The sequence below is a fragment of the Elaeis guineensis genome, chromosome 4 (assembly GCF_000442705.2).
Source record: "Elaeis guineensis isolate ETL-2024a chromosome 4, EG11, whole genome shotgun sequence".
In the NCBI taxonomy this organism is placed as follows: Eukaryota; Viridiplantae; Streptophyta; class Magnoliopsida; order Arecales; family Arecaceae; genus Elaeis; species Elaeis guineensis.
Window position 1 is genome coordinate 20,000,621 of NC_025996.2, and position 16,647 is coordinate 20,017,267.

A 16,647-nucleotide genomic window follows, 5' to 3' on the forward strand; every position below is an offset into this window, starting at 1 on the left:
TCGGTTTCTTGGTCGATAGCCACGGTAAGTTTGGATTTGTATGGGATTATGTCATTTTTTCTGAAGCAAGAGAAGGTATTTTGATGATAAGTGAGAAATGGTTGTTTTGAGTTCATTACCTTGTTTGAATTTTTTGGGTACCTATAGCTAATTACCGAATTGAAGCTGTTGTTTGCTTTACGGGTACTCGCCTGTGAATTGTTTTGGAGAGAGTTTTTTTTTTCCCCTTTTCCCTTTTTGATGTTCAAAATCAAGAAGTCTTAATCCAATGTAATTGAATTGAAGAAAATTCATTTTCTTTGTCAGTAGTTGGGTTGGAGGGGGGTGTAAAAAATCTGCCGTTAGGTGGTGTTAGGTTGAAGAAGATAGAAAACTGTTATGATTTAGTCTATTTCCTTTTCCCGCAAAATACTAATTCTTTAGTATTTGTGTTTTCTTGCAGAAACCATTGTCTGCCTTTTAGGGGAGATATTCTGCTACTCGGAGAAGGTTGGTTCTTCTCAACTTGAGGATACTTGAGAAGTGATTTGGCTTCCTCAAAGGGTTAAGAAATTCTTCAAAGCATTTTTCTCTTTGACATACATACATACATACATGCATGCATGCATGCATGTTTCGTTCGCTATTATTTTGATTTGTTTTAAACAAAAATTGTAAGTGAAAACTGTGTAAGAATCTCCATCAACAGATGAAACGGGAAAGAATCCGTGCTGCAGTCAGTGTTGGATTAGCATTGGCTCTGAGATAGACAACTTTTGGTTCTTGAAAATCCTTTTACAATAGATGAGGTGCCTTTTTAGTCTAGTAGCAAAATGACACAATCAATTCTTGCCTTTGTCAAGCTTGGATTGATCAAAAGAGTTACTGTTGGTGGAAGGGTTTTATCAAATACCATTCAGTGTCAACGGCAGATTAAAAAAATAGCATCATCTGTTGCCATTGGGGACACAGAGCTGAAGAAGAAACTTTGCATTCATTTTTTCGAGATCTATTATCATAACATTTCATGTTGGATTGAAAATTCTCGTGGAAGTGTTTGAGAGTTGTTTTTAGTTCTGACATTATTTATATTTTGGTTTCCTTCTTACTGGTTTAGAAATACACTCTGGCCCATTTTCTGTGCTGTGAATTTTCTTTCATAGTTTGATAGAAGTTGTCTTGACGAATAATGAGAGCATGAATATAAAAGAAAAAAAATATAAAAAGAAGCCTCATTCACTATCTATTTACGTGCCGTTCTCTGATAAGAGGTATCATGTTTATTGCATATAAAGAATGCATATCATGCAAATATTGAAACACCAAGTCACATCAATTTTTTTGTCACACTCAATGTTCAGGTAGTCATGTGGTTTTCAAATAGAAAGATAGATACAAGGGAGAGCTTCCCTGTTATTTACTTACCAAGAACTTCATGTATGGATTAATGGAAACCTTCCATCTGGTTCACATGCTTATGTTCTATTAAGTAGCTCCTGAAGGTTGATTTGTCTAATGCATAATTATTTAACGTTATCAGCATGATAGAATAATAATCTGGTTTTTGATGCTTCTGCAGGTTTCAGTATTATGCTGACATTTTCTCATGGGATCTCTGAAGTGATGTTTCCTGTAGCTTATAGGAAATTAATACTTTTGTACAGTTCTTGTTATCTGTACATATGTCCTGAAGACTCATTTAGAAGAAAGAGATGCAGAAATCCACCCCCATCAGAATGTTAGTTCACCAAGAGAATTAGCTCAGCAATCTGTTCATCATATGAATGGCAGGCGTTCTCAAAGAGGAACTGGGCAGCATTCTTCTCCAACTGTTTTTCCAGAAAAAAGAAGTAAGACCAAATCTTTGAAGACAAGTGATGCCACTGTTGCCAATGAAGACCCTGAAAAGGTAAAGGCACATGAGCACAGAATAGATATTGGAGATGAGAAGTCTGATCTGTTAGGTTATGAGGTTTTCTGTGGGAAGCTTGCTCTTGATAAGAAAGCTAAAGTAACGAGTACTGATGAGGGGATGAGGTCAGGAACTGGAAACTCTGATAGCATCAATGCAAGACTTACAAGCAAAGCCCTGGTCTGGGGTTCTCATATTCTAAGACTTGAGGATGTCATATCTGTAAGTTTTCAGAGGATTGTTAGAATTCTTTTGTCTGAACTATGTTTGCAATTTTATGCTTACTACTCCCTATTCTCTTGCTGTATGTTAACTCTGCAGGTGTCACAAAATGCTGGTCTGCGGCATTTTACTGTACATGCATATCCTGTTAGAAAGAGGTCTTGTGGACTTTCTTGTTTTCTGAAGCCACATAGAATTAGAATGGACGTCCGCTTCCTGGCTCCTACTTCAGAGGAAGCTATTCAGTGGGTTAGCGGCTTTGCAGATCAGCAGTGCTTTATAAATTGCTCACCTCATCCCATGGCATCCAGTAAGAAGCAGGCTTCTGATATTGTTGCAAGTGAGCCTCTGTTCGATCAACCACGCATCAAATGTAAAAGTTTTCCGAAGGTACTTGTAATATTGAATCCTCGATCCGGACATGGTCGGTCAAGTAAAACTTTCTATGGCAAAGTGGAACCAATTTTCAAGGTGTGTTATATTTAATGAATTGACAGTGATTTTCTTCAACATATAATTTGTAGTATTCTCCAGATTAAATCATATTACTTAATATGCATGATCTCCTTTTTTTAGAATATTTAAAATAGGCTTCTGACTTTCTTTGCATAGGAAAATCTGGATTTATTTGTTAATAGATATTTTTGTTTTACATCATCATTATGCAAAGGACAAAATGAACCCTACTAACGGTCGAGCATCGTACTTGTTCTGGCTAGGGACCAGGACTTTGCAATGTTGAGGTAGGATTATAGTCGTGACATAGGGAACTCAGTTTTATAAAGTTTATGACTGGAAAACTAGGAGGCCTCAAACTTACTGAAAAATAATGAACTCTGTAATTTGAGGGGCATTATGTGGTGTCAGATTTATGCAAAAACTATTGCTTATGATGGTTGAAGGGATAGGTAAGTTTAAGCAGGTGAACAAGGTAAATGGATATTTAGGAAACTAAAGGAGAACCAAAAAACTAAACAAGAAGTCGTGCAGAAAGTTAACATACCAGCAAATGAAGAAAAACGAGGTAAATATTGGCTGTCTCTCGAGCATCAAGATGCCTAAATTTCATAATTAAGAAGATAGAAGGCAATACTATCCTCCAGGATTTGGGGCTCATCTAATAAAGGAATATTAGCAAATTTTTCCAGTTGTATTCTACCTATATTGTGCCTGGTATCTAGATGCATGCTGTGGACTTGGAAATGAACAGAGTATATCTAAATAACAAATAGATCTAAATAACCATGGAGATTTTACTTTCTACAAAAAGTTTATCAATCAGATCTTGCCAGCAACATAAAATAAAAAGGTTATGGGACCTTTTGATAATGCAGCTCAACTTTGGCAACGAGGTTTTCATCGACCACCTTAGCAAAACCTTATGGCACACTCCAAAGATCCAGATCTTTTTCGCCATTTTCTCTCGTGGTTGGTTCACTAATAAGGCATAATAATTGAAGGTAAATGGAACTGCATTTCAGCCTTGTATGATGTTGCCTTCTCCCTCCCTTTCCAGATTCTTTACTAGGTGTACAGATTCTTGGTGAGGCTAAATGGCATGATCGATGAGATATGTTTTTATTGTTTCCAACTGGTCTTTAAGGTTTCATGGCCGGGCTTCTTTCCCTGCTGTCTTCCTGTTAAAGGGGTTGGCAGTAATATGCTGATGACAGACATCAGGTTGTTTGTTGGTGAATACAAGTCCCCAAAGGTTGATGGATCATAGTTATGTTATTGTTTTTCAACCGTTTTTTCAGGTTTCATGGCAGGGCTCCTTTTGCCTGCTATTGTCCTGTTCAGGAGGTATGTAGTAATATGATGACTGACATCAGGTTGACTGGTGGTAAATATAAGTTCCCAAAAGTTGATAGGTTGTATTTGTGCCATAGAGCGGATGTCAAAGAGGTGTCCTTTAAATTAATGACCAGAACAAATAAATGCTGCAAGAGATGTATTTACCATGAGATAAATTCTGAGGCAGATAAACCCTGCAGTAGAGAATATAATAAACTCCTTTATTGTCTAAGTCAATTGACTATTAAGGATTAACTTCAGTTAGGGGACATAATCACACACACACACACATAATTTGTGTAAATAATTTGCATGAGACAATGGTTTTGAAATTAGACAATCTAATGGCTTTAGTTGTCCTTGATTAACTGTAATGGATATCATATTCAACATCTCAGTAATTTGGAAATTCAGAAGACATTTGGTAGAACTGTTTACTTTCCTCAAAAACTTGCTGTTTCATCATCTTAGAGAAATTGGTTGTTATGCAGGGCTATTGCATTGAACTATGGCATGACAAAACCTTCATGAATTTCGGTATTAAGATTTTTCATTATGTGAGCACCTGTCTATAATAAACAAAAGAAGCATTTGCCTATACTCTTCTGACACTTGAAAGGCCTTCCATATTGCCAATGTACTGATTGTTTGTAATTGATTTTATTTTTCTTTCTGATATTTCTATCTCTAGACTGTTTTGTGCACCTATATTTGCTTACTTGTGTAATGCACTGGTGACAGCTGGCAGGCTTTATGATGGAGGTAGTTAATACAAAATATGCAGGTCATGCAAAAGAGCTTGCTTCTACTGTTGATTTCAGCACATGCCCGGATGGTATGTGTAAGTGGTTCATTTCATTTGACCATGCATTGTGAATTGTGATTTCTCAATTCACCATTCTTATTATTACTTAATGTATTTTAGGAATTATATGCGTTGGTGGTGATGGAATTGTGAATGAGGTTTGTTGTTTCCTCCATTAAATTCTTTAACTTTCTTTATATCATTTAACTATTTTTGGTGGACTCATTTGAAGAATTTGATTTTAATCATGTGCCAATCAAGAAAGTCAGTAGAACACTTGTTTGTTTAAAGTGTATATCACAATGCGAAAGAGCAATGCTAGCTCAAATCGTATAGGGTCCTTGTACGTCTGGACCCCATTTCCACATATATAGGAAGTAACATTTGTGAAGATTAAGGCTAAGTTTTGTCTTACAATTGAGGGCCTTATCACCATGGGCTGGGAAAGGTTGGGAATGTGGTTTGAATCCTATCATTTTTGGCCATGAATGTGCAAACCTGAACTGATATTGCCTAGAGCTTTATTTTACCAAAAAAATAATTTTCAGCTCTCTCTTAGCATTACTTGTTTTATGAGACATGAGAGATGTGTACTTGAACATCCTTGATTCAACTAACCATTAACTCATTCTGAAGTATTTGAGACACACAATCATGCTTGGTGTTTCTAAACAGCATGATCTATTACTATGTTATAAAAAAATTATACTGAAGGATTTCCATGGAAATTTAAAGTGCAACATATAATCACATCATGTCAAAAGCTTTCTAAGAAGGCTTTCTTAGAAAAGCCTTGCTTGAAACTTTGCAAAGATCTTTTAGGGGTGCATTTGGTTCGCGATAGGAATCAAAATGGATTGGAATGAGAATTGGAATGACCATAACCCTTGACGTGGTTGGTTCATGGCTGGAATCGAAATCGGAATTGAATTTGAATATTTGGGAAGAGTAGGGACAAAGTGTTGGGGGATTGGAGCATTCCCATTCCCCTTGAAATTAGAATGGGAATGGGACTTCCCCCAAATCAGACGGCTAGAATGGGAGCCACTCATTTCCATTCTCATTCTATAGTCTGACTCCCTATAACAAAACATGTCCGAATGTAGCCAAAAGTACATTAAGAGATTGTTTGGTTGGGAGGAGATGGACTCTGCAATGGGAATGGGAATGAGTGACTCCTTTTGCAGCCATTTGGTTGGGGGGAATCTTATTTTCATTCCGATTCCGGGGGTGAATGGAAATGCCCTAATCCCCTAAATCCAATCCCTTTTCTCTCTTAGAATTCAAATCTCATTTCGATTCTGATTTTGATTGTGAGCCAAATGCGCCAAGCGATATGGTCATTTCGTTTTCCATTTCAATTCCAATTCTAGTTGCAAACGAAACACATCCTAAATTTTATTAGATAGATTTTTTAATTGGTTCTATGAGGCTTGTCAGGTTTCAGTTTCTGTTTGATTGAATTGCTCAGTTGCTTTGCCAAGTCATGCTCAAGAAGCACACAGATAGGTCTTTCACATTTTTCACCCCATGGGAAAGGAACTATCTTTTCGTTTTCATGCTGGAAGATTGTCTGATCTGGAATGTAGTGATGCTAAATTATTTATGATTTTATTTTCTTTTAATTCAAGATATTTTTTTATCTGTGGGTTTTTTCATGGAGTTCTTATTTTCTCAATGAATTTTTATTATCTCCATGATTTGCAGAACAACCTATCTGTAATTTTACTATCGAGTGTTTGCTTGGATGGTATCACTGCTTGCCACTTGAGCAAGGGGGTGGGGTTTTGTTTCCGGTTGGAGTCGGCCCATGAGAAGTGTAATGATATAGGGTATAAAGGTGGGGATAAGCCCCTCTTAGTCTCTAAAAAAACCTACCCATGATTTTTATCATGATTTTCAAATCAATTCATTCTCTGTTTTTTGGTCCTGCTGGTGCCTGGTAGATAATTGAGGGTTTCAGGGTCTATATTTCAGAACCCTGTTCCCACCATGACTCTGTCCATTGAAAGCCCTAAGAAGAATAAAGGATAACAGAATTAGTTTTTGCTTTATTTTGTACCTATTTTGATAAACATCACAGATGGAAGGGCTAAATTACTATACTGCATTCAGCGGATCGTTCTCATTAGGAGTTTCTTAATATGAAGTTAATTACACATGAGAACGTCAATAGAATTCCTATATAAACTGAGACTTACAGCCACTCTATAACTACAACATGTAAGAAGATATCCAACGGCAATACATTTGTTGAATGAAACGTTTGGATAGCTTCATTACAGGTCAAAAATATTTGTAAAATATTTGTTTTAACTTTTGTAAGGATCTTTCAAGTGAAAATATGTTGCTAAATGTCTTTTTGGATATTTTTCTTGTTTAATGTTTTTTATCATGCGATTTATTCAATCAATAATCATATTATCCAGCATGGATATTTGAATTTTTTATTTTTTTAAACAGTGAAACAATATATTATATTTTCTTACTAGTTTCAATGTACCATGATTCATTTTTGTTTTTAGAGAAAAAATGTTCATTTTCTAATGCTACTTATTTTTCACATGATTATGCCTTGGCCTTTATTTTAATATAAGTTGAATCATTGATATTGACTGTGTAAAAGTTGTCTAACCTTCTTTTGTGGAATTTTGTTATTTTTAGCTTTGCATTCATGCTTATGTCTGTACTACATTTTAATAACTGTTGTAAGTTGTTAGTAAGCAGGTGGCTAGAGGTTTATAGCCCCAATTCTCAATTGTGGGCAATTACTTTGTTGAACTGTCAGATCTATGTGGCTCTTAGCCCTTGTATGGGAGCTAATGCATTATATCAATTAGTTCTTTGCTTATGCTCTTCCATTTCTGGTTGCACTGATTGCCTTCATGCTGCTTATCTTGCATTAAAGCTTATAATCTGTGCTTTTAGTCTTTAGCATTACGAACTTGGTTTTATTTATGTTTTTTAAGAACCAATGGCTATGTCTATTTACTTGTCCACAAGCTAATTAATTACTGGTTGCTTTTCATTAGAGATAATAAATGTCTCGATTATTGCATCTCTCTGCTGTGGATTCACTTGCTGCTACCACTTTGTAGTTAACACTGTGACTGAAATTTTTATTTAGTGATCGTTAAGCGCATCATATTAAAGAAGCAGAATGTACCTAAAGATGAAGCTGTAAAGTTTCATCCCATTACTAAAACTAGCTTACATTGTACTTTGTGATGGATTCAGTGATTTAGTGGATTGGTTTCTTACTCAAAATGAGCTGTTAACCTCAACTAAATATAAAATCACCTGTATCATATAAAATTAGCTAAATATGTTTCTTTTCACTGCATACTGATAAGCAAGACTTTTTTGTTATTTCTACATTCCTCAAAACGACAGAACATTGAAGTGAGGCATCTCTGTAGCTGCACTCTAGGACTTGTTTGGTTTGTGGGAAGAGGTGGGGGAAGTGTGGTCAAGGGGAAAATGAAAAAATGCCTCTATGTTTGATTGGAGTTTTCAAAGGAAACAAATGAGAGTACCTTTCCCATTGGAATAAATTTCCACAATTCATGAGAAAGAAAAACCCATATGGTACACGGGAAAGCCACCTTCCTATGGGTTGGGAATTGTGGTATTTTTTTCCGCAAAAATGCCCTTAAGCCATCATGATCTTTTTAATAGCTATTTTTAATAGTTAATCTTAAACTATTAAAAATTACCACAATATAAAGTGCTATTTTTTTTTCAAAAAAGCGTATTAATAACTATTAAAAATTTCCATAGTATAAAGAAGTTGCCTAACTATTAACTAGAAACTCAACCCAAAGAATATTTTTAATATCTATTTTTAAATATTTTAGGTTTAAAATATTTAAAAATAGCTATTAAAAATATTATGAGTTGTGTTAGTTTTAATAGTTCGACAAGTATCCAAATATATTATGAATTGTGGTCATTTTAAGAGATAAAAATATTTAAAAATAGCTATTAAAATATATATTCTGGCCATTTTGTTGTTGAATCTTCAAAACTTCCAGACCTTGGTGTTCCAAGTATCTGATTCTAAAAATTATGCATGTGATGTTTTTTCCTTGTATTTCCTTTATTAAGGGTATAATAGATATTTTATACAACTTTTCTGGGAAAATAGATACTCAACCAAACATAAGTGACTTTGAAAAGTGTGTTTCCTATGTGGCTTTTCGATAGGCAACTAAATATGTAAAAACCACTTTTGCAGATATCATATACCCAGGAATCATCTTCCTGGGAAAACATTCTAGTGAGGTAAAATTTTTCTTGCAAACCAAACAAGTCCCCAATGTTAGACCAGATTTTCGTTATTTATTTATTTTATTTTTCTTTTGACAGTTACAAATTATCTAATGATGCAGGTGCTTAATGGTCTTCTTAGCAGAAGTGATCAGAAGGAAGCAATTTCCATTCCTATTGGCATAATTCCTGCTGGTTCTGACAATTCACTTGTTTGGACTGTTCTGGGAGTTAGAGATCCGATTTCTGCTGCTATAGCTATCGTGAAGGTAATTACAGTGTCTTCTTACTTGGGCAAAGAATATGACCATATCTGATTTCTCATGCTTATTTCTGGAGTAAAGTTGTATTCCTGCTTTCTTCCAAATGTGATCTCTAGCTTCCTGGACTTCAGTGATAAACTCAACAATTAAATTGATTGCAGACAAGTCCATGCACCAAACAAACTCATAGATAGTATTACTGGAAATGGCTGTATTTAGAATCATTTGATTTGAGCTTTTAGAGAACTTCTAACAAATTCTTAAATAGACTAAAACATATTATTGATATCTTGGAAGCCAGATTCCCAAAATATGATATTAAATGTGTTCTGGGGCTGCAGTTCTGCCTCCTTTCCCTGTCGTGTTTCCTTTGGCATTTCGAACTAACCAATATAGGTTTTATCTTTTTCATCATTGAATTTTGCTAATCAGTTATCTCCATTATGCAAATGTCTGTTTGTGTATCACAACAGAAACTAATTTGCTTGCTTCCAAAACATGCTTTGATGGATGGCGGTTAGCATTGCTCATATATGAACCAGTACTTTATGACAGCAATGCTGTTTTGTTTTGCTTTGTTATCTGTTGATTCTTGCATGCACTCATGCATGTATGCATCTGCCTTATTTATTCTTGTTTGTGTTGATGTTTTGTGAAATCTATATCCCGCTGCTGTTATTCTGAGAACTCTTTGTTTATCACTTTATCACCAAACTTAAAAGAGGTATCTTCCTGCCCTTTTTTGGCTCATATATGGACCGGTATTTTGTGAAAGCTAGGCTGTTTTTCTTTCCATCTCATTACATTGTTTTTGACTTCTTCGCTTTTTGGTTGATTTCCATTTTAATGTCTTCGTTTAGATCATTTTTTCCCTTCTGAAGTTTATACCACTCTTTATTGTATACCGTGTTGTTTTTTGTTGGGTACAGGGGGGCTTGACTGCTGCAGATGTTTTTGCCGTTGAATGGCTTCAGACTGGCGTTATCCATTTTGGCACAACTGTTACATACTTTGGTTTTGTCAGTGATGGTAATTCAATATTTCTGACATGGTAGATATGTCTTTTATTTCGTTTCCGTTGATTATTGCTTCTTGTTACTAATCATGCGGTATTGCCTTAATGTGGTGCTTGTCATATTGCTCATCTTCTTCAGATGTTAGTGGCTGAAACTTTCTGTTATCTGATTTGTGGAAAGCTGCCTGTTAACATTACCATAAAACATTTTATGAATACAATGGTTGAATGCTTAAATGATTACATTACATGCATTGGTTTGTAACTAGCTAGTCTGCAGTTGTAACTTTGCAATATGTGTGTCTAAATATACACCTGAATTATCAAGCTAGCACCCATAGATTATTCTTTAATATGGTGGTCTGATGTACCCATCTTCATCAATTAAATTTGTGAAGTTCAAGCACTATGAAAAATTAGAGGCCTGAATACCATTTGATAGCTTTCATATTGGAGGTACTATATTAATGTCCAAGATAACAAATGCAGGAGCATCTTTTCTGGTAAAATATAGTTAATTTGCAATGGTAGAAACACGTATATGAATGGTTTTATTAAATGGGTAATGCTCATCTTAGTTGCGGAGATGTCGGAAACTCTTCCAGTGATGGGTGTTTAGTTCGTCAAATCAGTAGAATCACATTACTTGATTTTATGTTAAGATGCTTTTCTCTGGCTACTGGCCAGATTGAATGTTTGGTTCCAGACTCCCTCTGAACCAAATTAACACTGAAGCTGTGAACTTCGACATAGTTTCCAGTATACCAAAATTTTTTTTGATTAGATGCTAGTATGAGCTCCTCAGTTATTCTGTAGTTCAGGACAGCAGCACGAACTTCAACTCTTGTTAAAAGTTGAGCTGAGTGTGATGATTTTAGTATTTGCCCATGTGCAGAGTGCTGGTTGATCAAGAAGACACTTGTTGATAACAGTGAGCTCTCTCTAGGTTCTTGGTAGTAGGGCAAACGAATTCTTACATGACAAGGTATCACCATGACTGTTAACACGACAGTGAATTTGGATCTTTCTGCATTCTTGTTGCTTCTCCTTTGAGTTCCTTTTTCCTTTTCATGTTGGTTAGAATGGATAACCGTTAAAAGATGGTCCTGCCTTTTTGTGGGCATGTATGGTTTGACCTGTTTTCGCTTGTTGGAGTTACATGGAGTTTGACTTTTTAAGGGTCTCATTATCAATGGACTACAGGCTCATCTTGTTGTGATTATCAGTTAGTTCTGGTCAGATCTTTGCTATGCAATGAGCTAATAAGAGGGTGCAACTATTTAGTGAGGAATTCTATTAGTGTTGATTTATACATGTCGGTGTTTTTACCAGTAATATTTATCCACGTTTTACATGTTCCAATGCTTGCTTTTCAACCATTTGGCCTCACAAAACACATGCCCATAGTGCTATGTTGTTTTTTTAGCCTGCCATGGTTTTAGGTCACAAGGTTGCTGTTGTTTCTGAGTATGGATTTTTATAAAGGTTGCAAATTCATTTTGTATGATGAATTTCCTAATAACATTTGTTTGCCAACTGTCAACTACACAACCTGTTGTGCTGTGTGTTCTATGATGTTCTTGATGGGGTAAATGAAATTTATAGCTTCTATGTAACACATAAAGCAGCTTCAATTATCTTGCTGTCTAAAATACCTTTTTTTTTTTTTTTTGCTATATAGAGATAGATTAATGGATATTCACACCGTAAGAGATGTGTCTTATTGCATATTCTGATTGTCCTTTTTCTTTTCTTTTTTTCTTTTTTTGTTAAATTTGAGAACAACTGAGTAGACATCATGTTTTTACTTAATTATGATGTCACTTCACGTTAGCTAATTGCCAAAAGTCGGTCCACTACTCAAAAGTATAGTTTTGAATAAATGCAACAAATATAACTCATTTAAGCTTCTGAACAAGAAATCTCTTAGAAAGCTTCCTTGCTACATGGATTTTAGCTGAACACAACCGTTATAAACTTCTTTGAAACTTCTGAAATCTTCTTTATTGTAACTATTTTACACTGCCTTTTTGTTGACTTTCTGTTGATTTTGCAATTTATCTGGGTCACTTATCTTTGGAGCTGCATAATGATATTGGCTTGTGTGACTGAATTTTGGAGTTGCTTGAAGTTGCTTTTGTATAGTTTTTCCACACATTTAATGAGAATAGCATTTCTGATTCTGTGAGATGTTAAATGATCTGTGTTGCCTGTTTGCTGCAGTTTTGGAATTCTCTGAGAAATATCAGAAACGTTTTGGTCCCTTACGGTACTTTGTGGCTGGTTTTCTTAAATTTCTATGCCTGCCTAAGTACCACTTTGAATTGGAATATCTTCCAATGACGAAGGATGCAGCAGACTCTGCAGGAAAAGTTTTAGAAGATCAAGAGAAAATTGATATGTCAGACCTCTACACAGAAATATCACAGAGGTCAAAAACTGAAGGCATCCCCAGGGCTTCCAGTTTATCCAGTATTGATTCAATTATGACTCCTAGTAGGATGTCTGGGGCTGACTTTGACACTTCAAGTAGCACCCTTGCAAGCACTGAGCCATCTGAGTATGTACGTGGTCTTGATCCCAGATCAAAGCGTTTATCCCTAGGGAGAAACAATTTAGTGGCTGAACCTGAAGAAGTCCTCCATCCCCAGCATCACCTTTCGTCCAACCCCAACTGGCCAAGGACTAGGTCAAAGTCGCGGACGGATAAAGGTTGGTCTGGCTTGACTACAGCAAATGATTCTAGGGGTCCTTGGGCAGCCACGGCATTGTATGACAAAGAAGATATTTCATCAACAGTATCTGATCCTGGACCTATTTGGGACTCTGAACCGAAGTGGGATACGGAGCCAAAGTGGGATACTGAACCAAACTGGGAAACTGAGAATCCCATTGAGCTGCCAGGGCCACCTGATGACAAAGAGATAGGGATAAAGAAGGAACTCGTTCCAAACTTAGAGGAGAAGTGGGTAGTTAAGAAGGGGAGATTTCTTGGCGTCTTGATATGCAACCATTCATGCAGGACTGTCCAGAGTTTGAGTTCCCAGGTTGTTGCACCGAAAGCTGAGCATGATGATAACAGTTTGGACTTGCTATTGGTCAATGGAAGTGGGAGAATGCGGTTGTTTAGATTTTTTGTGTGCCTGCAATTTGGTCGGCATCTTTCTTTGCCCTATGTGGAGTATGTCAAGGTACTCTACTGCTGCTTTCCTTTTGGTAAGAAGGGAAGTTTTGTTTATGGTACTATTTGGAGAACCTCTATCTTTCTCAAGCTAGCTGAAATGCTGTTGTCATTTAAGAGCTGTTAACCATGTTGTTACGGGGAATTTTTTTCACCCTGAATGCTTCATAATTACTGGGAAATACGTTTTGTATGCCTCCAGTAGATAGATAGTTATCGGCAAACTCATTCAGTTCAGTATAAACTTACGCATGAACATACCAGGGAATTGTTGTTGCCCTTCTGCATATCCATATTACAGCATAGGTGCATTTAGCATGCGCCAACTGTTTCTGTCCCAAAAAACCATGCTCTTGCTGCTTGTATATATTGTTGATTCTAACGGCTCCTGATTTATTCGCATCTGATCCTTTAATTGCTACTAACCTAGACACACTGACATTGCAGGTAAAAGCAGTGAAGGTTAGGTCTGGAATAAATACTCATAATGGCTGTGGTATTGACGGGGAACTTCTTCGTGTAAAAGGACAGGTCCTGTGTTCTCTGCTTCCAGAGCAATGCAGGCTGATTGGCCGTCCTGCCAGAGATCGTTTATAAGGGCCAGGAGCTTTTAAAAATTCACGAGGCTTCCTTGAAGGTGCGTGCTCTGTTTCACTGCTAACAACGTGTATGAGATGTGGTAGTGGAATTCAGAGCACTCACATTTCAAGCATGCGAACTATACCAGCTTTGTCGTTTCTGAGGTCTGTATATTTGAGTGCATTGACCGTCATGCATGATGATATATATATATATTTTTTCTTCGTTGATGTACCACACTTGTTTGATGCTGCCTGCTATTTGTTCATTCTGTTGCGACGCTTCTTAGGCTTCGGGAGAGTTCCTTTCCATACACTTGTATTATAGAGCATCGGAGTACCAATCTTTCTTTGTGAGTAATGCCACCATATTTTAATTTTCTACTAATTTCCAGATTCTGCAAAGCTTGGTTGCTTTCGGGGTTGTTCTTATGGTTAGGCCTGTCTTTTCGGCGTTTTATGAAGCTTCTCTAGTACAGAATAAGTATTGATCAGATCTCAATTCTCAAGTGGTTTATATACATAGTAATTCTGTGTGGTTTGTTAATGTTTGACGAATAATAAAGAAATATGCTTACTACTTTTTCGTGACTCACCATGTCTTTTTCTCTTTGATGTGGATTATGTTTTTGCAACTCAGCTCCTGTGATTCCACTCCCCTCCCACCTTTGGAATTTCTTCCATGCATAGCAGCCATCTTGGTATCCATGAAGATGGGGACGCCTTTTACACGAGCAGAATTATTTTGTAATGTGTAAAGAGACTGAACTTTTTTAAGGCCGTTGTTTTCACTTCCCCTACCTTCGCCGCGTGACAAACAAACATGCAAACTTGCTTTTGGACGTATGTTATCGGCCCGCTCGGCCTGCCTGAGTTACTAAAAGTTGGGTCGAAGTGGATACCATGGCAGGGCTTTGTCGACGTTAGTCTGATCTTTGTAGCGTAGAAAATCTTATTCTTTAATACGGAAATGATGGTATCTTTAGCCATTGTTGTTTAAGTTTCAAATGAATCAACGATCAAAAGTCTGCACAAGAAAATTAATTCTGGATGTTCTTCATCAGCGTCTTGGATTTTTTTGATCCTAAATTCAAGTATTTTTGATAAGAAGGATCTCATGAGCTCATGGATGGATAGGGGATCAACTCCGTAGAAGTTTTTTTATAACATTTTTTTGGAATCAGTCACGAAGATTAGAAGATGGATTTTATCCTTAATGGCTATATTGGGTTTAATTTTATCAAATCATCTAATATATCTCTATCATTTTATCTTTTATCAGAGGTCTATCTCAGTCCAGATTAATTAAAACATGTAAAATAAATCTCGATGCATATTAGTATGAACCATATCCGGATAGGTATAATCAAGGAAATCACAATATTCTTTCACTTGGCTCAATCTAACACAAGCATTTTCATTTTAATTATTTAAAGTATTTTAAAAAAAGATTAATAAAATTTTATTTAGATCTGATAATTAAAAAATTAACATGATCACATTTAAAAAACTTAATTTTTTTATAGGATATATACTATATACTTGATTATAAAATAATCATCAATGTGTATCATGATGGCAAATGTGTTATTAATCAACACATGATTTTTCATGTATCATAACACTAATGATACCTCATAACCAAATTTTTTGTGGAACTTTACTTATAAATAGACTAAACCTTATGTCTATTCCTTGGTCATTTTTATATCATATGGTAAATAGCTGATCAACATAAAATAAATTGAACTTTATCATAAAACCCAATGTGATGATTTTGTACATAGTATCCAATACATATCATAAAATAAGCTGTATCACACATGATCCACCTAATGTATAAAATTCTAGAAATGATTCTTTTAGTCAGTGGATCTACAATTATCAGCTTTTCTTTAATATATTTTATAGACACTATGTTCTCTTTATTCTTTTACGAAGAGTAAAATATTTAATATCTGTATGCTTGCAAGCGCATGTATTCTTCGTATTATAGGAGAATCTTTTTATAAAATTATCACAGTATATCTTTATTGGTCTGCTGATAGAGTCAATAACTTTAAGTCCTGTGATAAAATTTTACAACCTTATAACTTATGAGGAGTCTCATATAGGCACATACTTTGTTTCCATGATGGATGTAATAAACAAAACTTTATGTTACATATATCCTTGATACAGCACCTCCGATATACCAGCAACAGACTTTCTACTATTAGTGCATCCAGCAAAGTCTGAATCCTAATAGCCTATTATTTTATGATGATCAAACCGATTGAATGTGAACAGTAACTTTTATACCCTATAAGTAACATATGACTTTCATTGCAGCTTTTCTATGCTCCACTCCTAGATCATGTTAATAATGTCCAAACATCGATGCAACATAACTAAAACTGGACCCATATAAACATATACATTGTCTCCCAAATCAGATGCATAGGTTATGAACCTTATTTTCTCTATCTTTATCTTAATTCTTGGATATTAAGCTTTATTGAATTTATCACCTTTTACAATATGAGCACACCTAGAAGAATATTTTTCATTCCAAATTTTGTACTATAGATATAAATCCCTTAAGACAGTTCAAGTAGCCCCAAGGATCTATCTTTGTGAATCTGAATGC

General features: G+C 35.6%; 1 protein-coding gene across 3 annotated transcripts; it reads left to right on the forward strand.

The window, feature by feature from the left end:
* The first annotated feature begins 357 nt into the window (after positions 1–357).
* LOC140850991 (sphingoid long-chain bases kinase 1-like) lies at positions 358–14,406 on the forward strand. Of its 3 annotated transcripts, none has more exons than XM_073255794.1 (9): positions 358–489; positions 1,559–2,113; positions 2,213–2,584; positions 4,649–4,742; positions 4,833–4,870; positions 9,104–9,250; positions 10,174–10,273; positions 12,483–13,475; positions 13,888–14,406. In XM_073255794.1, exons 2-9 carry the CDS (start codon positions 1,760–1,762, stop codon positions 13,905–13,907), a joined length of 2,118 nt encoding a protein of 705 aa, XP_073111895.1. In that variant the 5' UTR covers positions 358–489; positions 1,559–1,759; the 3' UTR covers positions 13,908–14,406. The 3 variants fall into 3 exon arrangements, with proteins under 3 accessions (XP_073111895.1, XP_073111893.1, XP_073111894.1); XM_073255792.1 differs by having other exon boundaries at positions 359–489; positions 12,483–13,450; XM_073255793.1 differs by having other exon boundaries at positions 442–543; positions 12,483–13,450.
* Positions 14,407–16,647: the final 2,241 nt, after the last annotated feature.